The sequence below is a fragment of the Prosopis cineraria genome, unplaced genomic scaffold (assembly GCF_029017545.1).
Source record: "Prosopis cineraria cultivar Desert tree isolate PC_DT_omini unplaced genomic scaffold, ASM2901754v1 PC648, whole genome shotgun sequence".
Classification (NCBI taxonomy): domain Eukaryota; kingdom Viridiplantae; phylum Streptophyta; class Magnoliopsida; order Fabales; family Fabaceae; genus Prosopis; species Prosopis cineraria.
In genome coordinates, this window is record NW_026555973.1 from 19,743 (window position 1) to 45,093 (window position 25,351).

The 25,351-nt window shown below is 34.5% G+C and overlaps 2 protein-coding genes across 3 annotated transcripts; one reads left to right on the forward strand and one right to left on the reverse strand.

Annotated features, from left to right (window-relative positions):
• Positions 1-4,957: 4,957 nt before the first annotated feature.
• LOC129297898 (methionine aminopeptidase 1D, chloroplastic/mitochondrial-like) lies at positions 4,958-10,762 on the reverse strand. 2 transcript variants are annotated; one of them, XM_054936242.1, is made up of 11 exons: positions 10,554-10,762; positions 10,132-10,201; positions 9,389-9,587; positions 9,224-9,286; positions 7,629-7,790; positions 7,506-7,547; positions 7,294-7,365; positions 6,364-6,443; positions 5,705-5,802; positions 5,514-5,561; positions 4,958-5,394 (listed from the first exon to the last, which is right to left on the reverse strand). In XM_054936242.1, exons 1-11 carry the CDS (start codon positions 10,663-10,665, stop codon positions 5,249-5,251), a joined length of 1,092 nt encoding a protein of 363 aa, XP_054792217.1. In that variant the 5' UTR covers positions 10,666-10,762; the 3' UTR covers positions 4,958-5,248. The 2 variants fall into 2 exon arrangements, with proteins under 2 accessions (XP_054792217.1, XP_054792218.1); XM_054936243.1 differs by lacking the exon at positions 9,224-9,286 and having other exon boundaries at positions 9,359-9,587; positions 10,554-10,758.
• Positions 10,763-20,345: 9,583 nt separating this feature from the next.
• Positions 20,346-22,226, forward strand: LOC129297897 (cyclin-dependent kinase inhibitor 7-like). Its single transcript, XM_054936241.1, has 4 exons — positions 20,346-21,078; positions 21,250-21,305; positions 21,550-21,744; positions 21,891-22,226. Exons 1-4 carry the CDS (start codon positions 20,719-20,721, stop codon positions 21,958-21,960), a joined length of 681 nt encoding a protein of 226 aa, XP_054792216.1. The 5' UTR covers positions 20,346-20,718; the 3' UTR covers positions 21,961-22,226.
• Positions 22,227-25,351: the final 3,125 nt, after the last annotated feature.

The window sequence follows — 25,351 nt, forward strand, 5'->3', positions numbered from 1 at the left end:
TGATATGTAAACAGGCTTAATTGTCTATTTGACAGACAAAGAAATAGAAGAGGAGGGGGAGTGAGTTAGGTGCGAAATTATTTTCCTTTACTAGAGATTGGTGAAGTCATTATTTGAGAGGCTTAAACTACTAAGGTAAACTTGTCTAAACTCACTCTTACCTTATACTCCTCTATTCTAGCTAGTTTTTTGTGGTTTTGATGTTAGGGATTTCCATGGGTAGGGTTTCTAGCCCTAAGGTTTGAATTATATGAGTGTCTTAGGTTAAATAAGCTTAGTTAAGTTATTTTGAGGCCTAAAAACCCTAGATTGTTTGGGTGGGTTAATGATGATTTAAGTTATTCAAAGGTGAAATAAGTGTTTAGGAAGAATTTGGGTGAGCTTAAGGGTTTAAAAGGTTCTGACAAATTTAGGCTAGTTAGATTAATTAACCTAACCCTAAGATTAGAGTGTGATTAATGTGCTAACACTTTAATTAGTGTTAATTAACACTTTATTAACTATAGTTAGCATTTTAATGCATGTAAAATGTGGTAAAAACTGATGAAGGTGATGGTGCTCTTATGTTGGGAGCTCTAATTGCAAGAAAATAAGGTAACCATTGTTAATGTGTGATTATGTGTGTCTTGTGACTTGTTATGTTTGTCTTGTTTGAAAGTAAATATATTGAGATAAGTGTGTTTTTATTGTTCAAAAAATAATTACCAAGTGGAATAATTATTTATATGTAAATATATACACTTTTTGTTTGGAAATGATTATTGTTTGAAAGTATATAATTGTTTGGTTATTTAAAAGCATGACATATTAGTTTATTTGAAAAATATGTGTTGTTTGATTATTTTGTTTGGAGTTGTTATTTTACCACATGATAAGATCTCATTAAATTCAATGAGTGACTATTTGCTAGGACTAACCCACCTTTGACTGGGTGATTTGGTCCTAGGCATAGAGTTAGGAAGGATATAAAATGTTTTGTGTTAAAAATATAAATTATTTGATTTTTGTCTGGATATCTATTATTTAGAAATCATCTTGCATGCTCCACTTACCAATTGCATGATAAGTTGCATTGCATGCACAGTTGCATATTAATCTTGATTACTAAGTCTTCTAAGTCTTACTTTCCATGGTTAATGTTTTATAAGAAACAGTTCAGCTGGAGAAGCATTAGAAGCCTAGTTTGGTGTGAGTAAACACCAATAGGTCATGTTGACCTCTTTTTTTTTGGAATATTTATGTAAATTGCCAACCTTAAGGCATTTGAATTGTTAATGAGCATGTGACTCTCCTATTTTGGGATAAACTCGTAATTAAATGCTTGAAGTGATTTTTGTGACAATCATGGCTTTTATAATGTGATTAAGGGCCTATTTAAATTTTAGTTGGGTATAATTAATTATAAAAATAATTAATTAATATGATTGATTTTGATTTTAATTGATTATGTTATAATACAATATGTTTGAATAATATTTTTCTAAAAATGATTTTAGCTGTACAAATTATTGAAAAAGAAATTGCTTTTCAAAATTAAATTATTGATACAATTATATTTAATATAATTAAATTTGTTAAATTTTATTTAAGAAGTAAAATATATTATTTAACAGTAAAATTGAATTTATAAGTAACCTCCTATAGCTTATTTCAAAACGTGATTCTAGTTCAATAATCATTTATTAAATTTTTTAGCTGTTTGGTAATTTTTACAAAGATCAATTATTTTTCCCTAAAAATTGGTTATACCATCCATCTAAACAGGTTGTAACTAGAATCAAGTTTCAAAAAGTATAGACATTGAAGTTTTTACCTAAAGCATTGTATGGTACACTTATAATTGTATTGGATAGCTGTAACTTAACTATGTGAATTTCACATATACGTGTCAAGTTGTAATTTTGAAATTGTTGTTTGGAGTGAGTTTGAATTGGTCTAAGTGTTTTACATGATGGGCTAAAGCTTTGGCTATAGCTTGGAGGTGTTTGGAAAAAGTGGTATTTTGTCTCATCATATGTTTTAGTGGAAAAAAATCCTCAAATGGAGGAGTTTTAATATCAAACTAAAGCCAATAACTAAATTTTTTTCACGTTGACACTTGAATCATCCAAATCAAAATTTTATATGAAAATTTATGCATTTTTAAAGTTTAAAATTTTCGACAGTTTGCACAATGACGTATCAACATTATGTGCCATAACGCACGTCACAGAGGAGAAAGTGCCTTTTCTATGCCATATGTCATGACGCATGACAGCAAGACATGACATGGCCCAATTTTTCTAGAAATGCCCTTTTTCAAAAATTTATTACCAGAATGATCCCTCTGACCCTTTTACCCTTTTCTAAGTTATTTTTGGACAAACTAGTCCTTGGGAATCATGCTTTGCTTTTGTTTTAGGGACTTTTACAAATTTAGCCCATATCATATGACCAAATAAAACTAATAGCCCAACCTTTCTTAAATTTAAACAATGGCCTTTTAATATTTGTCTAAAATTTAATTAACAAAACTTCCCTTTCAAATTATAATGCTCTAGTTTTTGAAAATGCTTAAAGATCCTAAATATAAGAGAATAGAGCAAACAAATGAAGACTTAAATTGTTTATGATGTTTTATTTTATTAGTTTAGGTATTTGATTCTCTGTAATAAGCTAAAGGTTCAAAATTTTTTGCAAACTATGTTTGATCCATTTTGAAAAAAATGATTATGTGTTTTTTGTATTATTAATTTGCAATACTACATCATTAATATATGATTGTATATCAATGATAAATAAGTTTATATTTAATTGTCTAGTTATGTTGATCTGTGATAATATATCAGTGATATATAAGTCATATCAATGAAAATTTACAAACACAATTTTATCTTGTAAATATGAGGATGTTGAATCTTGTCATTTTTTATAATGAAAAATGGGATTCTAACAACCGTTATACTTATGGTCTATACCTTGAAATGTTTGTGAAAGATGCAACTTCATATCTTAATGTCATGAAAATTATCTATGAGAAATTGCGATTGAATGCAGATCATGAGGTCAAATTAATGGTTTCTTTTGATATTAAGACTTCAACGTATAGCATTTTAGAGGTCAAAAATGACAATAATTTGATATAGTATTTTAGTTCGTTGAGAAATTTTAATCTCTTTAGCTTTTTATTGATTGTCTCTATTTCTAATAAACCTTTATAGATACAACAAATGTTTGAAAGTTTTAATAAAGGAGCTAATTCCTTAACTTCATATTCTTCCACATTTACTAATAATAAGCATTGTAGTGAAATCGATGAGCTTTTACAAATGGACAATATTAAGGAGGGAGATGTGTTCTTTAGCAAATTAGATGTTCAAAAAGTTTTGCAACTCTTAGCTATGAAGAGGAATTTTGAATACAAAACTTTTAAATCAAATCGTTAGAGACTTGCTAATGCTTATAGTGTTGATAGTTGTAAATGGTATGTGCAGGCTTCAAAGGTTTCTTTTACTCGAGTTTGGGTCATAAGATGGTATGTTATGGGCCATAATTGTACTGTTGATGTCATGTGTGGCAACCATAGGCAAGCAACAAGCCTTATCATCAGTGAATGTGTGAAGTAAAAAACTTCCACAAGCATTTATAAACTATCAATATAACGGTTGTTTGAATCTCATTTTCATTATAAGAAATGACGAAATTAAACATTCTCATATCTACAAGATAAAATAGTGTTGGTAAGTTTTCATTGATATGGCTTATATATCAGTGATATACAATAACATATAACAGATATACTATCGCAGATCAACATAACTAAACAATCAGCTATAAACTTGTTTATTATTGTATATCAATAATATTGTATCGTAGATTAGTAACATGAAAAACATATAATCATTTGTTTAAAACAAATCAAACACAATTTGCAAAAAAATTTGAACTCTTAGTTTATCACAAAGAATCAAATACCTAAACTAATAAAATAAAAAATCATGAACAATAAGAGAACAATCTATGTTTTTTGATAATAATTCAAACAAAGTTTCATAATCAATGACAACAAATCATATATTATGAACAAATGAACAACTGTTTGATAAGAATATTATCGAGAAATATGACGATGGTAAATGATAGATAATAAATCCCAACCTATTATTCAACTTTCAAAAACCAAAATCTGATGATCAGTCTTGCAAGTATTGGATAATGTTATTAAGAAATATTTGATGGTGATCCTCATAGGGCAAAAAAGGAAAGGAATGATTGTGAAAGGGAGAGAAATAAGATGACCATGTGTGTAGAAAATTGATTCAATTAGCTGAAGGTTAAAATCATTCAATTACACAAGATATATTCCTAACCCAGTTCATGCGGAAGTTATTGCTACGTGTTTTATATATTTGTTTATGGATAAAAAAAAATTACCTCCAACTAATTTTGTAAACGAGCCATGTTCCAAAATATATGAAAACCTCATTTGTAATTTCTTGAAACTTTATTTTTCATGACCATTTGACTAATATTCTCTTTGATCTATTTGCAAAATATTTTATTAGTAAATTATCACTTTTTTTTAATAAGAACTTGTTAGGTGCACATGCTCTAAGTTTTCAAATACTTAATTCATCTTAATATACATAGTTTTTCTCCAAATTTCAATGGTAGTAATTTGTTTTAGTAATTTAACTCTTTTATCATGATAAATCTTTTTCTATCATGATAACCAGTTTGAGAGATATTATATTATAAGAAAAGCTCCTTTTATCATAAACTTTATAAAAATACTTTTGATTTTTAATTACCATGTTAGCCCCTTTCGTTTGTAGTAGAGTTTGAAAATATGACTTAAAATCTTCTCTAGCATGATAAACTTTTATTTACTATGATAGTATTTTGAAAAGTAAGGGTTACTCTTTATTGCCATGATAGACTCTCTCCTACTATGATATGTATTTAATGGACAAAGCAATTGTGGAACTTTATAATCTGTGAAAGATCAGTTTAAAATTTTAGAATGTTACACTGTCTCTCAGCCTCTCGATAAATACGGGTCACTTTTTACTAGAGAACGGAAGAAACATTAAAACAGGCATGAGGGAAAAAAATTCTGGCAAGAGGGCATCGGCCAAAAAAATGAGGATAAACGCAACACCTCCTGACCTCCAGCATGAATTCCTTGCTCTGGAAGTCACTAAAACAATGACCGGTGGAATATACCTTCAGGCAAGGATCTGTTTGCAAGTATTAAGCGTTGGATCTGTCAGCATTGAGTAAGAATCTCAGCCCCGTCTGAGGTGACTAGGATGGTGTGTTCAAACTGCGCCGAGAGACTTCCATCTTCAGTTACAACGGTCCAATTGTCATTCCACATAATGGGATTGATGCTGCCAACAGTCAGCATTGGTTCTGCACAAATTAACCGTATGTGACTATGTGCAGCCAAAACAAAAAGAATAATAATAATAACAATATTCTGATACGACAAAGTCATGCATAATCTCGGTTTCACTAACTCAACCCATTACCAATTGTGAATGTTTGGTTCAACATCATCCTTCCATCATCATTGTTTCCTGAAAACATCAATAAATTTATTATGCAGTAATAGTTGAATGTTCCAAGAAAACATAGCCTTTGATCCCCTTCAAAAGGTAATGAACTAAAGAACTGAAATGAAGCCGCATAATGACACGAGCATGAAGTTGAGAATAGTAACTGTAATGAAGAATAACTGGATCAGCATGAAAGACATGTCCAACTCCATGACCAACAAACTGTCGGACAACACCATAATGAAATTTATCTGCATGATCACTGTCAATAGATTAAAAAAAAAAGGGGGGGATCAATTTTGAATCATTATATGATCAAGAATCATAATTGACAAAGTTGGCAAAAAATAATAATAATAATTCATGAAATTCTTGCGCCTAATAGGGTCTTCAACTACTTTATTAATCAGTAACACAAGCATAAGGCGATTCTTGTACACCGCTTTCAATAAACATCAGGAGGGAGAAGCAGTAATGAATATTATGAAAAATATTTTAAGAAAAACATTGTATTGGGTTTTTTTCTTTCCATTCTGAATTCAAATTTCTCCATCCTCCCAAACAAAGCTGAAGCATCAAGCTAGAAAAATTTTAGTACGCCTTAAAAGGATGCAACAGTAGAATAAAAAAATATATAACTCTCCTATGAAGTTTGAGGCCTAAAACTGTTCACGGCTGGCTAAGATGTAGACAAGTTAATCGTGATGGACATAAAGCAATGCAATTTCTATGCATAAAAAATAAAGGAAAATAAAATAAGCAAAGTGTGACAGCTTTTGTAACTGCAGAGTTCTGCATTATGAGGTAAATACAAACTTCTTACTGAATTGTTTTGCCAATTTTCATGAACTCCACCCCCGGTGCACATATAGATATTGCTTTGTCCAGACATTCTTTAGTTACCTATGTCAACATCAAACAATCATCAAGCCCATTATGATCTATGGAAAAGGTTAGCCATGCAAAATCTGTTTCTGCTATCATGCTATACTATAATATTAAATCACCAATAATGATTTGTGCAGGCTAATGCCATATATCCCTTATGACAAGAAATAGCAGTAATGTTGAAGTACCTACAAGTAAACTTTAAATTCTTTCCATGCATATAATCGAGCATGTTGCAAATTATCAGTTAAATTTGAAGTTAAAAAGCCATTCCGGTATGTAATACCTTCCCCATGTTAAAGGCTTGTTCAGTATGTCATATGGTCATAGACATGAATAGACCTCTAAAACTAATCAAATCCCAGCTTGTATAGGTCCCAACATGTAGTAATCGTGCTTCAATTGGGTTCTAAATTGGGTGCTCATCCATGGCAGGGCAACATACTTGTATAGGCCCCCACATCCAGACCAATCAGATTTCATTTGAACGATTTGGATTTTAAATTTTAAATTAAAATTATCAATATCATTGAGTCAACTGATGGAAGATTATTGATTTTGTATTCCACTTATATTAAGATAAATTAAATATCAAAATTTGAAGGGGGGTAAAATCTTGATTATCTAAATTTAATCTGTAGGGTACATATGAGCAATGAGCACTGATAAGCTTCAAATCTATGGTCATACCAGTAGTTCAGTCAAATTCTATGGAATAATTTACCTTTGCAAACAAACCAGTCACTAAAATGGTTGTGAGATAGAAAAGAAGAAGAAGAAGAAGAAGCCACTGATATAAAACTTCACTGCTATGACAGTGAGGAACAAACGGATATCAGCACATATTAATGTTCCGTATTGGCACCTGAACTAGATTTCTTGCCTCATCATCAACATCTCCACAAAAGAAAGTTGCTGATGTATCACCATGATAGCCCTACAACTCAGCCAACCAATATGAAGTCACCAAAATAAAGTCTTAAAAGTCGTTAAAGATGCCAACAGAAAACAGATAAGGAAGTATCTACTTTCAAATTTCAATGAAATTACTATCAAAGAAAAAGATAAAAACCTTACATTTAGATAAACTGTAACATCAATGTTGATTATATCACCATCCTGTACATTAAAGAATGTTCAGCAATTAATTTTCTCACACTAGATTATATTCAAAGAACTCATATACTTGTAAAGACAGACCTCAAGTGGTCGGGAATCTGGTATTCCATGGCAGATGCATTCATTTACAGATGTGCAGACACTTTTTGGAAAATTGCCGTAGCCAAGAGGAGATGGGTAGGCACCATTATCAATTATCATTTGATGAACTGCTTCATCAATTTCATCTGTCATTACGCCCGGCTGCCAACAGTAGTTAAAACTAAGTAAAAACAATGACGACAACAGATGCATCATGCAAGTTCTTTCACATTTCACATCAAATTATATATCCTATTATTATAAAAAAAAGAACTATGGCTGCCATGCCTTGCACTAACCTACAAGCAAGGCAGATAATCCTAAGAATTTTAGCCATCTTCAGAATTTAGTTCATTGCTAATTTTATTGTATAACAAGAAGTCAAGCTGATAAGAAATATGGAAAATACTACTTTAGAAGAAGATGATTATAGCTGTGTTACATTTCAATTACTTTTGTTTGTCAGTTTCCTTTTCAGCAACTAGGAATATTTTATAATTTTGTCTTCAGCAAGTGGATAGAGGTTTCCTCATGGAGAAGGAAACCTCATGCCTATAAAAAGGATGCTGAAATGTATTTGAGGGCAGATTGGATGAATGAACTTATTTGACATACTCTGATTGCTCTCTCCCTCTAGTCTGTATGCTCTCCCTCTCAGTTCTTCATCCCTCTTTGTTCTGCTTCCTCCTCTCGTCCCTCTCCCGGTATTTTGTCTCTCTCTCCCTCCCTATCTCGATCTCTCACCCTGTTTCTGCTGTATCTTCCTTTTCCAATTCTGTTCAAATCAGTATGAGCATGTGTGTGTGTGTGATGTACAGCATTTGTATAGGAGCTAAGAAGCACATACACTAGCCTTTTCCAACAACCATATCATGCGTCTGTGCATTTGTGGTATTCTTGCTACTATGTCCTATCTTCTCTTTTATAAATTATTTTGGCAGAAGTGTTTCAAGTAATGCCAAAATGAGTTGGAAATGAGTTGAAGCTTCTCCAACCCATTTTGAAATGCAAAAAGACTGTTTTGAAACCATATTGAAAGTTTGATACATGTTATATTAAGTAACATCATTGAAATGCTTGAAACTCAACAGAATGCGGGTAAAGTACATCTTACTATCTTGTGATTTTGCACAAAATAATTTGTCCCCTTGTAGTTTAAAATTTATCATTCAACCCCCTTGTAGTTAGCTTAGTTAACACCTAAATCATCTAATGATAATTTTGCCTTAAATTTACTAAGACAGTCACGTGAAAACTAAAACAAGGGTTCTCATAGTTTGAAATATGATCAAATTAGATCATGAAAAAAATTTAAGCCTACTACTTGTATTAGGCTAGTGGTCCCCTTAATCCAAAAATGGTTTTAGAACACTTTCAAACTATTGTAATTATAGGAGAAACTAACATTTAACAATAAAACTGTTCATATTTGTAACATTCATGTGACTATTTTTGTGTAAAATTTTGATGTAAAATACAACATGTGGTTAATTGGTAACTAAACAAACCAAAAGAACTGTTAATTAACACACTTGTAAACCACAAGAAGAAAACTAATTTTGGGTCAAACCACAGGAGGATAGACAATAATTTACCAGAACAAAAATATGGCATATTTCCATATCACATTGCTTCAAGTAAGATACCCTTGCGCATATCTGCGCATCATAGCATTGGAGATATGCAATATGAGTATAAATGGTTGACTAGCAAAAAAGATGAAAATTCACCTTGACTAAGGTGCCAGCAAATTGAAGAACCTGTGCTGCAAGCCTTCCAGAAGCTCTCATGTGTTCTATCCCCTGCTCATCATGAACTTCAGGTCCACTCGCTATCCCAGGCAGCATCTTAGATTTAACATATGGAGGCCTTGGTATGTGCTTAGGCACTGGTCGAGGTGGAGAAACTTTTCCTGGCTTCAAATGCTTATGCTTACTATTTGACAAATCATCTAGCCTTCTGCAGATATCATCATAAGTCATCACCCGAACATAAATTAGAAAGGCGTGCATGCATGGTGGTTTTGATTGCAGTCAATCACAGAAAGATACAAATATTGAAATAGTCAGTATTCTGAAATTCGGAGATAACCAAGATCATCCCAGAACTTTGATCCCTTCAGCACCACGTGAGTTCACTTTGTATTTCAAGCGACAAACTTTTCCTTGACCATCAGATTTGTGAATTGGCAACAGCAATAATTATACAGCGTCAACCTACTTCCATAATCTGAGTAAGCCAATATGACTTCCACTACTTATTTCCAGGAAAGAACTTAGTGACAATCATTCTTCCACATATAGTATCCACTTAATATTTGTGCAATAGCAATATCATTAGAATGTGAGATTAACGCCACAGAATGAATAACTGACAACAAAGCAACATGTCTGTTACAGGATAGACGATGGACAATCTAAATTATTTATATGGAAGGAATGCTACTAACATCATGCAATCTTGTACATAAAGGTTTTACAAATGCAGAATATGGCGTAAGCACCTGCTATTGAACAAGAGATTGGTCAAGCCGGAAAGAGTTCTGGATAACTGCATTGAAACACGGGTGCATCCTGCCAGAAAATGAAAATAAGTAAAGTGAGGCAATTAGAAAAGAAACAAAGAAAATATAATCACCACTAATGAATTTGTAAAATGAAATGTATTGGAAGTTGCACTCTTCATAAGGCATAAATAGTACAACTTATCTCAAACTCCGTGTAAAGCATAAGGTCATCAAGTCTAGTTGATATAAAATTGACTGCAAATATATGTATATATTGACTTTGGAGACAAATGCATGTTTGATTGTAGTTCCATTAAGCTAATGAGACAACGATAACGAAATAGCCGCGATATGTTTTTGGCTTGAACAAGTAATCTAAAATTGTACACAGAGGAGGAAGCAGAAGAAGATGAAAGAACCTGGCTTATAACGGAACAGTTGAGGGAGGGGCTGCGTTGAGCGTGAGAGGAGATCTCCAACAAAAGAAGACATCAATCTCGGTTGCACAGAGATGGCGCGGGCGCTTCCCATTTTGGCTGTTATTATCTTCCAATCTTTCCCCCCTGACCTCCTTTGTTATCCGTTAATGCTCATTTCGCCGTTCCCACGGCGTGAGCGATGGAGGTTTTCTTTTATTTTCGTTTATTATTATTATTATTATTATTTTGCTTGACTGAGGCCCGCCGCTATCCCTTCATGGATCTGAGACCGTGGTGGCCCGAAGGCTTGGCTTCTCTCAACTCTTTTCCGCCTTTGACCCAATATAAAAAAAATCCGATCATTGTGACGATGATCCAGTTTTTATTATTTTTTAAAATTATCTAAATTAGATATTGCGAATATTATAATTTTGTGTGGATGTCCACAACATTCAAGAATACCACTTTTTTAAATATGTAATACGTTTTATTTTTGAAAAATAATAATAAATCTCTTTAAAATATATAAATGATAATTTAATTTTTTAAAATGTCATAATTTTCATGAAGTCTCAAGAGACATTTCTGTCAATAATAAATTTATATAAATTATTAAATTATTCATATTGAAAATAAATAATTCATAAGCTTTCTTTAAATATTCACAATTTTTTTCTTATATTCGTAACAATGCAACAACAAATAAAAAATTTAACATGTAAAATTATGATTTGCTGTTACATTATTGCAAATATAAAAAGAAAAATTATGAATATTCAAATAAAAATTGTGAATAATTTATTTTCTATAAGGACAATTTAATAATTTATATGAATTCATTAATGATAGAAAAATCTCTTAGGATTTTAGAAAAATTATGGCATTTCGAAGGACCAAATTATTATTTATATATTTCAGAATGATTTTATCATTATTTTTTCTTATATTTTTTAGTAAGGAATAAAATTATCTTTTTATAAAAAAAAGAGAATGAAGCTTTTAATACTCCATCTCTTATTGAATGGTATCGTATTCCACAGTCCTCAAATTGAAGGATCTCTGGTATTTATTTTCTATAACCTTCAATTATAGAATTTTATTGCTCAATTTTTTTTATTCACTAATAATTCTTGAAGTCTGCTGCCAGTATAGAGGTCATATAAAAAGAGATAATATTCACACACTCGAGATAATGAAGTGAATAAAAACTCCTCTTGTCTTTTCTCTCATTTCTCTCTTGTCAATAACATGATTATTTTCAGTTAAATGATTATCAAAGTTTTACGTCCATGATATCAATTATTAAATTAAATTTCTTTTTAAATATTTTTTTGGAATAAAATATACTCCCTTGGGTCAATCCTTTTTATTAAACACATTTTAAAATATTTTCTTGGTCTTTTATATAAGTCAGTTTTCTTGTTCTTTTTTTGTTTATTTGATGCACAATTTCAAAATTTTTAAAAGGAAGAATGATAGATAAATCCTTTTGAAATAAAAATAATAATAATTTAGTCTCGATTTAATAATATTGAAGTCCTAAGGCAATTCTTTAAAATTAAATTTCAATGTGAAATGTATATGGTTCACAACCAAATTTATATAGTTCACAAGTTTGATATAAATATTCACAAGTTTGGTTCTACTAATGAATAAGAAGATTTAAGAAATTACAACTTCTATCAATAATTTTCTTTAATCAGTAAAGTCTAACAAATTTTATATAATTCATAGGTTTGATATAAATATTTATAAGTTTGATTCTACCATTATTAAAATAATTTAAAAAATTATAACTTTATATCAGTAAAGTTCAACTAATTTTACATCACTGATAAGTTTGGTTTCACATATAATTAAAACAATTTTAAAAATCAAAACTTTCTACAGCATAGAGGGGTATTAAAATCATTTCATACAGAAATTTAATTTTAAAAAAATTCTTTGAGACTTCATAGTTACTATCACACTTTGCAAGACAAAATTATTATTTAGAGGATTTATATGTCATTCTTCCATTTTAAAAAGAAGTGCACTATTTCAATTTCTAAAAAAAAAAAAATTTCTCGTATATCAAACCATTGTTTTTTAAAATCTAAGCACAAGGTTGAAAAATGATTTAGCTTTAAAAAATTTTTATTATTCTAATTGTGAGTTAGAAACGAGTTAAGAAAAGCACGAATATTTCTTAGACACTTATCTTGGGTTAAAAATTATAAATTTAATTTATCTGGAGCTAAAAAAACAAAATGTTAACAGGGGCGAAGGAGAATTATTAGCCATCCACTCTACCGCGATTAATCTTTTAAGTAGTCCGCCTGATTGTTAGAAACTGGAGAATATTTCTCCGGTCGATATAAGCGGACGGCAGAGGGCTATTTTTAGCAAGGAGACTCCCCTGCTAATTTTGCAAAAATCGTCACGGTTCCTCTGAACCAGAACCACAGTTCTGATTTCTCATCTCATCTCACCGTTTCCTAATTGATTCTGACACGTCCTGTAGAATGTGCATCGCATTCTGTACTGTTGAATAATAACGATTCAGAGATAACGTACAACAACAACAACAACAAGCCTTTATCCCACTAGGTGGGGTCGGATTCAGAGATAACGTACAATTGAGGGAATGTCTTACAGTCATGCAAGCGCAGAGCTTTAATGCGGTGTCATGTCACTATGCAAACAGTAAAGAGATTAAATTTACAGTCGTGGTGATGAGCCCCCAAGGAAGAATTTCAGAACTAGGAAGGGAATGATGATGTGAACGGGAGAGCTAGTTGATTGATAAAGAAGTGATGAGAGGATGTCGTACGCAAGAGGGGAGCATTGGAGACACTAAACACCAAAGCTCAGCCTTTGGAATCGCCTAGACCAAATTCCCAGAAAATTAACGAAATGAAACGGTACCATTCTAGGCATCGCATCTCCCATTCTTTGATTCTACCCTACTACAGATCGCCGGAAACTGAATGCACTAAGCGACAATTTGGAGGCTCTAATAAGAGCTCAAGATTTTGGGTTTCGGTTGAGATTTTATTAGCCCCGCCCCCATAAAATGCGGGCCATCACCTCCGGCTTGGAATCCGACGCAGCCTCACGCTTCCCCTTTCCTAATCATCACCCGCCCGTTTTGTCTACATTCAACCATTCCCTTCTCTCTATTTATTAAAAAAAAATGAAAAATGAAAAAAAGAAGGAGGGGTCATTTGATTCTCTTTAAAATGGAGTCAATCAGAATGCAGCTTTGCCTTCTGCACAACTGGAAGGTCCACACCACGTGGAGGAAGGCGAGAGCCTCGCTCCAAATGGGGACAGCGCTTACGGTTTTCGTCGGGTTGACGGTGACACTCCATCTGAGAGCACGTTAACGTGTCCCTGTGAACCCTTTTCTGATCATGCCACTGTCTCCGTAGAATATCTCCATTATGTATCAATTGCTCTATGTCACATCCTCTTCTACCTATCCTCTTCTACACATGCACGCGCCTCACAACGGGGTGCGTGTATGTCATTGCCATTAACAGATGATCACACTCGCGGCCCAAACTCATTAATCCATGTTCCGAATGAGTTACTAGCAGGATTCAGCGACTCCAGAGCTTAGGAGTACAAGTTCTGTCTTTAGAAGTTTCGTCAGCGTCTAGGTTCCTTAGTCCCAAAATCAGGGGCCAGGTTGGGCCATCACATTCGTCATTATGAATTGAGTTCACAAAAGTCCAATGCATCCTATCTGGCTGCTCCACCTCCTACAATTTTTGGCCCTCCCGCGGAGTGGAGCTATGGATTTGTGTGCTTTCTGGTCAGGTTTTCCACTTTTCTTTATTTCTTCTTTCCCTGTCTCTGCATTGTGGCCAGTTTGGACACTGACTGAAAAGCCGGTAGGTAATGTGTTATTGCTTCCAAACAATCAAGGGATATCCCCCCCTACCGCACCTCTTATCTGTAAATGGACCACAGATTTTTCTTTTTTCTTTTTTTTTAAAAAAAGAGTAACTTGAGGCTTCTTGGTCTTATCTCCCGTGGGGTTAATTACTTACCTCCTTCACCTTCTTCTATTCTTCCATTTTTTGTCTCGGTTAATATCATTTATGAAGCTATAACGCACTGCCTCGGCCTTTTCTCTCCTCTTTCCTTCATTATCATTAGGACCACCCATTAAGATGCCCATTTTGGAAATGACGCTGCATGTGCCATTATGACGCTTGGCTATTTTCTAGGAGTTATCTCCTGCAACAAGCTCGAGTAGACGGTGAAAGTTATAGGCTTAGCTTATAGCTTTCATCTTGAATCCTTCTCATCAGCTGGTTGCCTGCCACTGTCATAGCTTGCCTTTGCTTAGATTTATATAGTCAAACCGCTTTTCAAGAGCCCCATCATTTAGTTGCAGGTCTATTAAATTATTTACCTTAATTTCATCTCGAACTGGGTACTGAACTCCAATCTTGTATTTTGGTTCTGCCCTTGCACGGAGCATTAGTACATATTTAGTCATTTACAGATCCCTCCAATGAAAAATCGTCCACTTCCCGCATGTTGATGAAGACGTGGAGAACGCGGACACAATATTGCAGTACTGTATATATATAGGATAACACCCACACTCGAAGCTTGGTCACCCCCATCTTTTGTCATTTTTCCTTTTTCTATCTTAACAGATAATTTTAATTTGCATGATACCAAACGGACAACAAGGCAGCATATAGATTTTTACCGGACATAAATCATTGAGAACATATCATGTTTTAATTTGAAAGAGAAAATCATGAAAAGCGAGCTACTATTGAAAATGAGATGAGAATAGTTAATGGTCGTGTTGATAAAAGGCAAGAGAAGGACAAGGCTACGGGAAAAGGTTCCTTCAATTGAACAAAAGTAAAGATGACCCAATCATGCATTCCCTGTTTTCTTTGTACCTTTATCTTTCTTTTCTTTCATGCTACTTTTCACATCTTCTCCGGGCCCCGTCTCTCGCCCCTCTTTACATAAGGATATACCTTACAAAATTCAAAAGGAACAAAGTTCACATAATAATAGAATATGTATCCATAAAACAAATGGTCTCGACACCAAATATTATAATTATTTTGATTTGAAGGGAATGTCAGGGACAGCTTCGATATCTTGGATTAGCAATCACTCGGGCGCTAAATTTTGGACGTCGGCGAGTCGCTAGAATATCCCAATCAGCTAGCTACACATTGGCGTGGAAAGCATTACAGAGATATATATATGACTACGAAACTGTCATGATTATTGTTGAATATAAATCAGACATCAGTGTCGGTTTCAATATCCCCATGTTTAAACATTTAAACAAGAGCCTGAAATTGGATTCAGACATATGCCAAAGAAAGGCTTTAGATACCCGAATTTCAATACTTAATATTTTCTCCCATAGTTGATGTTCGGTATATTTAGGATAATATTTCCCTTTTTTCCATTCCAATTCTCGCAAGAAGATAATTAAAATTCAAGAGAATAAGATATATATTTCATATAGAATTTGACATTTATGAGTGTGTTTGGTGATTATTGGGTGAATGAAAGATGCGCGCGGCATCACCTGAATGATTTTTTTTTTTTTGGAGAAATAGGATTAAGTAAAGTTATTAATGTATAGGAATCTGAGAAAAGTATCGATCATTTCCGTGCATGCAATCAAAAATTGCCTATGAGTGCATGACTTTAAAAAGAAGCAAAATGAGTAAGCCGCAAAAGCCAAAAGTCATCACCTTTCAAAGTGGCGAGGGGCCTGTGTGGCAGGAAAAAAAAGACAGTCCCAGATGATGAGTGAGTCCTGTTATCTCCATTACCAATGGAAAAGTTGAAGACCAGTGCTTTTGGGAGGAAAAAACTTGAAGAGATCAGAGGACCACTTCAGCACTCTCAGATGCTAGGAAACATGTATTGGCAATGAAAGAAGTCTCCCTTCTCAGAAATATATTCACAGCCTAGAGCTCTGATCTCCTCTCGCTTCTGAAATTTATGAATGACCCTTTTCACTTGCACACACTGCTCTAACCCTTCTTGAGATATTCTTCTTCGTTTTGCTTTTTCCTTCACTTTTCTTCTTCTTCTTTCCATCTTCCCCTCGATCTCTTTTAGCTTCTCTCTCTCCTCCTTCTATGTGTCAACTCTATAGCATCACCAAAAAAATCAAAGGCGTATATCATGCATGATTTAAAGCTCCTTGGCCTTTCAAGATCGCGATTGACCATGATAAATCAACTATGCCCCCCCCCCCCTTTTCCTTCAATGCTGGGTTTTTCTTCCAGTCAGTTTCTTTTCCGTGACATTGGATCCACCACCACCAGCCCTTTGTTTGCAGGTTTGGCCCTACAATCATGAGTCGTCATTATCATCAGTCACTTAATCGGTGGTTAATTGTTGGTTGGTATTGTTCGACAGATTGATCTTGTTAACCACCATTGACCGCGCCACACATAGAACTGTATATCGTCTGGTATTACTCTTGACCAGATTATAAATAAAATAAATAAATAATAATTTGAAAATACACTTAATAAATAAACGTACTGGTTTGCACTCGCTCCTTCTTGCTAACAAATTTACGATGTCATCTATACTAGTGAAGTATATCCAATTTTTGAACTTGATAACTGGCTAACTTCAGCATTATTGTGACCATTACATTTTACTTAATTTATTTATTTCATTCAACAAATACTGTAAAAAAAAATTAAATGCGTTTTTTATTCTTGTAAGAATCTCATGGTATAGATCTTAATTATGACCTGTTTTGTTTCCGAAGAGGTGGATGAAAAAATTAGTGGAGGCGTAAACTAAAAAGCAATGGAGGCGAGATCAGAAACTGCGGCGGGTAATATAGGATAGTTGCCGTATTTAGGAATCCGTAACGGAAGAGAAGAACAAGTAAAGGGGGTGAAGTTTGAGAGGAACAAACAAGAAAGTTTAGGAAGCAGAAAGGTAACGAGTGGCGATTGTGGTGCAGGGTCTGAAAATTCCAAGGGTTGGGGCCATGGCTGCCTTTAATCAATCATTCAGCTTTTGTAATTATAGGCGAAAAATTTGAAGTAAAGGAATAGCAAAAGCACTTTCAGATTAAAGGTTTTCAGTGGTAGCCACGATGGAGAAGAAGAACCCAACCCTAAGAAACGACCCAATATAGAGCTCCCTTCTAGCTTTCTGTGCCCACTCTCTTTAACTGAGGTTAGATACCATGCGCATGTGCCTTTTTCCATTCACTTTTATTAATCCTCGCGGGAATCTTCCACTTTATTCACCCCCGCTCCTTGTTTTCAAGGCTTGCATTATCATGCTAGGTCGCCTTTTAGTTGAACCCAAACGTACCAACATTCGCTCAACTTGCCACTGCTAGTACACATGATTAAGTTTTTCACTTGTCTCTTGCTTCCCACCAAATCAAAGTTTAATTTCATCTTCCCTTTGGCTCCATTTGCAGCCCTTTTACGTAATTCATATGTGTTTATCATGAAAATTTCTTCTTCCTGTATCTGTACTACATGTATCATATAAAATTTCTTTTTTGTAGCACCTTTCTCTGTGAAGCATGTAATTTTTTTTTTGTATTTGCCACTTTCAAGACCCTGTGTCCCACTAATCGAATATTTGAGGAGATACAAGTCCGCGTTCATTTTCCAGTAACTTTGTCTGTGACCTTTGAAGATATTTTCAAATCCATGAAATTGATGGAACCGATATTTTATTTATTTTTCCTGCACAACTGAAAATTCGTGTTCAATAATTAGATTGAGCGGAATGAATTTTATACCTTTTAAATAAAGTTAAATGATTCAAACCTTGTAACACATGTTTGATTTTAATATGCACAAGTGATATCAAATATCAAATGGCTGTGTAGAAAAAAATATGTTCATAGATACAGTTTCTTATATCAGCGTTTGCCAGCAGATTGAGCAAGTACTATATATACCCCGTTTCAAATTATTGTCCAGTAATTTTTTTACAGGTCAAATATAATTCTTTTTATTTGTGGAAATTTGTCGTTTTACACTTTTGTTTCGCATCCCGCATCCATATCGATCATGGTACTTGGGATCTGTCCACACTCTACACATGAGAATGCATGAAAACGCACACCCCATACAACTGACATGCAATAAATAAACGTGTACAAGCCTAAGCCTTCCAAACTAGTATTTAGCACCTTTAAAGTGGATTGTCTTTTTCTTGTTCTCTATTTTCTTATAGTGGAAGGAAAATTAAAGGATGGCTTTGATTATTTTGTGAGAAATGCTACATCAAATTATATTGTTAACGTTCCTCGCTCCACGCGAAGTAATTATTGATTATTGTCTGTGTCTTCAATGTTCGCACCCCATCCCCAACATCTAACAGAATGCTGTAAGAATAGCTTCAGTATAAAGGTTGGAGTTTGAATTTGAATTGAAATTGAAATTAATAATATATAGCGAATATACAGCTCAAGGGATGCACGGAGAGGAAAGTTAAAAAAAGAAAAAAAGGAAAGGGGAAGAGGAGGATGAGTGAGTTGCATGAGAAAGTACGTCCGTAGAGGGAGGAGCGAGGTGGCAACAACCAAGACCATAATGAAAGTGGTCCATAATTGTCTGCCGATGGATCTACCCGATCCACGTGTAAATCCTACATCTACATGTGCCTCATGCGTATATTCACCGTATGGGGCTTCCCCATATCCCACATTTAATTTCCCCTCTTACCTAACTGTTAAGCCGTTATGGCCCTTGATTAAATGACCATGTGTGCCCTGTTCACTCCCTTTTTCCCACATCACTGCTACTTCCACTCCATATGTGAATCATAAAACTATCATTTTTGTTTGAATATTTTGAAAACGAAGACATGCCTTTTGAAAAAGTCACATCCTTTTAAAAAGTCATATTCTTACAACTTAAGGAATATCTTTATGAAATGTTATGTAAAGAGTTATAGTTACTAACTTCATATCTCTTGAAATTCTACAAGCACATTTGAAGGGTTATAAAATTAAAAGATGTCACTTAGTAAAATGAAATGTATTTTAAAAAAACTCTACATGTTTTTTTTTTCATGGAAAGCTATTAAACTATGTAAGTTTATGAATCAATATAAGGATATTCATAAATTAATATAAGGTTGTTTGTGAATTAATATGGAGGTTATGAGCCAATATTGCCTATAACTTTTAAAGATGCTTTATCACTTCAAGACATCAAGTATTCATAAATACTCTTCATTATCATTCATTTGAAACATTTGAAAAAAAAAATTATGAGTGAAATTCAATAACGTTATTCTTTGAGTGTACTAGAAATAAAATTAAATTATCACTTTATAACAATTATGCTACTAATAAGACTGTTGGAGTACATACATAGAAATGTTCACCCATATAAATAGGTGCTTAATCATTGAACCATAGATACTGGTAGACACTAAAATACAAACAACTGCATCTGTTTTAGGAGTGGTACAGAAACAAATAGAGAATCATCATTAACTTAAAAGAGTGGTCAAACTTTCTGAAGGTGAAGCCTGAAGGCGAAACAAATTAAATTGAGAAAGGGCGATAAATTGAGGGCAGCGGAGAGTTAAAATAAAATACGGGCCGGGGCGATAAACGTCAAATAGTCGTGTGCTGATTCGGCGGTGCGATGCACGAATTGGAAGAGAGGCGCCGGTAGCATGGAAGGTGGCAAATTGGGGCTTCCGTGGTCACACGAAGGATATATCAGTAATTCCGTTCTGTACACAATTATTTTGCTTAAGACCGGCTCTTTAGTCTTTACCGAACGGGACTCCAACCCAAATAAATGATTCCCTCTCTCCCACATCCCTCGCCCGCATTGACTAAGCTAGGCTGAGCTTGAAGCTCGTTTCTTGTTTCATTTCTCTCCCATTAATTCCAACGTCAGCGTCCTTACATGGCCCTCTTCTATTCGCTTCTTCTTAATAACGGCGCCGTCAAATTCCCCGTTTCGACCCTCCCCCGTCTCTGTTAGCAGAGTCTGGACCACCACCGCCACTAACAAAAACCTACTGCACAATCCAAACCCTCCCTTCATGATCACAATTTCCTAGTCTCGCCACACGACCCCGCACGCATATTCATCTTGATCTCCCCTCGTCTCATCCCCTATTTTACACCAGCCAGATCACGAAAGCGTAACCATTCAAAGACATGACGAGGAAGTGCCCAAAAGTTGCCCACCTTAACGCTGTAATGGAGATGGCTCGAGTGGGTATGATCACTGGCTCTCGGGCTGCGTTAGCTGTTGGAGCTGCAGCTTCGTCTGCAATGACGCGCAAGAGGAGGAAGCTTAGCAGCGACGAACAGCTCAAATTTTCTGCAGGATCGTCCTTTCTTCAGCCCAACAGTAGGGGACCGGTCGTTACTCCATCAGAAACAACGCTATTGCCGCCGGCGGAGTCAGAGGCACGATGCAGCAGCCTCCACACCAATGAATTCCAGGACTCTTGTTGTTCCAGCAACGGATCCACTGAGCAAGACGAAGGGAGCATCAGTTTCTTAGATCTGGAGGTAGAGAGCTTCCGTTACCTCGTGAACCATTTGACAGTTATTCTTTTTTTTTTTTTTCGCTCTCAATGTTTTTTTATTGGACATCCATTTGTTGCGCTCTATAATTGCTTGTCTTTTTCAGTCTTTCTTCTTTCACCAAAATTGAATGCATCGTGTTGAACGTGTTTGCAGGTAGAGAGCGCTCAAGTTGAAACGTCGACGTGTAATTGCAGCGGCGGCGACGAAAGGTTTTTAAAACGTCGATATATATTTAAATTTTAACTGCTTCCGTTTGTTCAAATTTTCAACAGTTATTTATTTGAATTGAAAAGGCATGAAATAAACGGGATCTAATAATTCTTTCCGTTTAAAATCTGGTCATTCTTCCACCAAAAGTTTATTCAAAACTCAATTTCAAATCCTACAAATTCTACCAACAGCTGTTATTCCTATGCACTCTGTATAATTGTCTCCGTCGCTTGTGTTAAGCAGGAGAGACATGAGCCTTACGAGCGAGCTCCGAACCCAATCGGAAGGCATGGAGTCGGCGGCGAAACCGAAGGAGAAGCTCATAACGGAGGTGAATTCCCATCGTAAATCCACGGGGAAAAAAAGACCAACAGAATTGGAGCTGGAAGAATTCTTCGGTGCCGCCGAGAAAGATATTCAAAAACAGTTTGCGGAGAAGTAAGTTGATTAAACCAAAATTGGTCGCTCATTCGCGTTTCAATGGCATTTCATTTCATATAATGAACGGCTTAATTTTCTTTCATCTGGATGAATAGTCCCCAGCAACAGTAACATAAATCTGTATCCCCCAATATTCGGAGCAGGTATAATTATGATGTCGTGAACGACGTGCCCCTGGAAGGACGCTACGAGTGGGTTAAGTTAAAGCCATAAACAATCTCTTCTCCCCAGCCATCAACAAAGAAGATAACGATCCAATCATGCCACTATCTGACATTATTCTTACGTTTAGTTTAGGTATTTCAATTCCTCTTTTGTTTGATGTACAGATTGCTTTATCGTCAGGGACTAGTAGAATTCTCCTACTTTTGCTCTTTGTACGGGTTATACGGAGAAGCAAGGTTGCTTAGAATTGTAAATTCCCATGGTGAAGAACAGAGGGTTTGAATAACAGAATTCTAGCGTTCATTTTTCCTTAACCTCCCAAATATTCGATTCTGTTTCTCTGCGATATGTTTTGCAGGTCGTTCCTCTACAACCTGCAAGGCACAAGTGAAGTCAGTGACAGTATCTCCTTTTTCTTTTTCTTTTATTTTTTTAACTATATTTGTTATCTCGTGACGTTAATATCCTCCATCAATTTGTCTTTTCTTTTCCTTCCGTTCTATTTAATTCAGTGCTGAATTGTCTTTTCCTCACATAGCTGTCAAATTTTTATTTTTTTATTTTTTGCCTCTTCTCATTTTTTTCATTTCATAATTGAGACATCTATCGATTGATGGTGTGGGATTTTATTTGAAAATAAGGAATGGACTCGATGGAGAAGACCGAGTGAGCATGGTGAAAAACTGATGAAAACGGGGAAACAAATGAGCTCACATGAATAGTGAAGATATGGGTTGATGACTGTTTGTTTAATTGTAGGGGGTGAGAGGAGCAGGAATGCACCATGGCGTGTAATTAAGTTACGGACACGTGTTTGAGGGCTTTGAAAGAAATTAAAGCGGGTGTTATATCCCCCAATGTGACGAAGGTGTTGCAGCGTTGTGACCAAATCAACTCTCTCACGCACAGGTAAAACAAAATGGGTACCAGAGTAGAAGATTTGCTGTTATTCCACCATTCTTTCTCGCTTGTTTCACCGATCTTCCTCGTTCCCTGAAAATTCATCTCTCATCCGGCAAATATTGAAAATAATAACATGGCCAAAAAAATCTTAAAATGTATTCTATTCCTTTGAAATCTATATCTTATCCGCATTAATAAACCATCCCAGGGTTAATCAGCAATCCGATGCGATGTAGAGAAAATATCAACGTGGAAGAGGATGTGGTGATCAGGAAGGAGTAAAGAAGAGTTGAGCGTGGTCCTGCAAAAATGGGCAGGCTACACAGTACAACGCTTGCATGATTGGGCCGTCACTTTGGTTGATTATTTTTATTTTAAAAAAACTTAATGAGAGAATTGCATCTGGCGTGGGATAACGTGTTTGTCAGCACCGGCTAGGTGGCATAATATTTAGAAAGTGGGCTTTTTTTTTTTTTTAACCAGATTTAGGAAGTTGGTTTAGTGAAGCACATGGTGGGAGATTCGCCTGCGTCTCCGTTTCATGATGTGGTAAGGAAGGGGACGGTCGCCTTATAGCAAGCACTGTAATCATATTTAATCAATAATTTCCATCAATCTCCCATTTGCACAGTGATTTTGAGAAAGATGTAAATAAGACAAGAAATAAATACACACTGCTGTATGCTCCCAATACAGAATATTGATAATTAATTCATGATTGTAAAAAAAAAATTAGTTAAAATATTAATTTCTTAAAAAAATTTATAACTTTTCACTTATACTCTCATTAAATATCCTGTATAAGTACTTTGATGATGATAATAAAAATTTAATGTATCATTTTTTAAAAAATAATAATAAATAAAGTAAGGGTATAGTTGTAAAAAATTATAAAATTTATTTAATTTTTTAAAAGATGTCTCATATTATGATTTGAAGAGAATAGTTTGTTGTTGTAGTTATGAGTTGGCCCCAACCGTATCCTCATTCTTTGCTGCATATGTAACAAAATAAATGATGCAGAATTTCTCAAAAAGACTAGCATTAATCAGTGAGGAGTCCAAAGTCACAATTGGATCATTGGATATGAAATCGATGGTAGTAAATAAAATAAAGCACTCCTAGTCCTATTTATAAGGTAGGAGATAATGTTAATTTTAATTCTATTTATATGAAACTTTATTATCCCACCTAGTAGAATAAGATTTATTGTTGTATATGACACTTCATTATTTTTTACATTCATGTTTACCTTTTTACCTTATTTTATTTAGAAAAATTATTAAAAATAATTTTTTTTAATTTGCTCTTATTGGCGGCATAAGTAGAAACTTATTAAATTTTAAGATAGAGTTAATGAGGTTTAAGATTTTTTTTAATTTTGATAAAACATGTTAAAAGAAAAATATATAAATATATACATTAGTTAATGAAGGCTTGAACTTAAGCTATCTATGTATTAAAAAATAAAATATGATCATGAGTGTTTTGAATATATTTATCTTTACGACACTGAAGATATTCGGCAGTCACTGAATCAGATCAACATTGCTTGTCCATCTCTCCATGTTACGCTTTTGTTAACAAGTAATTAACAGAACAAGGACAAGAGTGCAGTGCATGTACTCAAATACGGGGTTTCACATCAGAAAAATAGTAATATTGCTCGGGAAGATTTTAGCGCCATGCGTTATTGGGTTTTGTCTTGGTGTCTTTATTGGTGTAGCCAAGCAGGGGCATGAGTGTTCAAAAATGTGTGACGGGTTGATTCATGTTAATCTACGGGGGCAAAAGGACATGAGTGGGCATAACAGAGGAGAGTGGGTGAGGTTAAAGAAAAAGGAGGATACTGGCAGAGTCCTGCATCTACAAAGCAGATATAAATAGATATAGGAGACAATGCCATATGGGCTAACATTATGTTTTGAGTCCAAACTAAATGCTGACATTAAATAAACCTTAGAAATCGGGACAATGGATGGAGAAGGGAGAAGGGAGAGTCAGTCAGTGCAAATAAGGCAGTAATGCCATAGCCAGAAAGATCTCAAACACGTAAACAGTCCTCACCCCGCGAGACACAGAAAGCAATTTTTACTTGTTAGGATGTTGTGTGCATAGTCTGGAAAACCTATCCTAACGGTAAGTATTCTTAACAAGAAGGGGGCCATTATTCTCGGATCTTGTGCCCACTTACTTCCATTTCACCTCTGAGTCCAGACCCCTTCTTGTTTCATCCTTGCTTTGCTTCCGCCCAATGCTGACCCCCCTCTCTATCCTATTTCCACTCAAAATTATCAAATTCATATTATAAACCATTTCTAATCATCTCACTAAAAATAAAGATAAGGTAATTAAACAATTAATTTTATCTGAAAATGAAATAAGGATAGGACGGATATAGATAAAGGTTACATGATTATTTGTTTCATTACTTTAAGTGATTATAACTTATTTTGAAAGCTTATGGTTTACATTGACAGATTATTTGTTTCATACTTTAAGTGATTCTACTATTTCATATGTGTGTGTGCGCCCC

What these genes read in the sequence shown, in the direction of transcription:
- LOC129297898 (XM_054936242.1), bottom strand. Translation starts at nt 10,665, where the DNA reads ATGGGAAGCGCCCGCGCCATCTCTGTGCAACCGAGATTGATGTCTTCT. An exon ending in TATGCCATATTTTTGTTCTG is followed by an intron (nt 7,791 to 9,223) that starts GTAAATTATTGT and finishes TACTGTTGGCAG; the next exon opens with CCGGGCGTAATGACAGATGA. An exon ending in CAGATTCCCGACCACTTGAG is followed by an intron (nt 7,548 to 7,628) that starts GTCTGTCTTTAC and finishes TTTAATGTACAG; the next exon opens with GATGGTGATATAATCAACAT.
- LOC129297897 (XM_054936241.1), top strand. Translation starts at nt 20,719, where the DNA reads ATGACGAGGAAGTGCCCAAAAGTTGCCCACCTTAACGCTGTAATGGAG. An exon ending in TGCAGCGGCGGCGACGAAAG is followed by an intron (nt 21,306 to 21,549) that starts GTTTTTAAAACG and finishes TGTGTTAAGCAG; the next exon opens with GAGAGACATGAGCCTTACGA. An exon ending in CAAAAACAGTTTGCGGAGAA is followed by an intron (nt 21,745 to 21,890) that starts GTAAGTTGATTA and finishes TATTCGGAGCAG; the next exon opens with GTATAATTATGATGTCGTGA.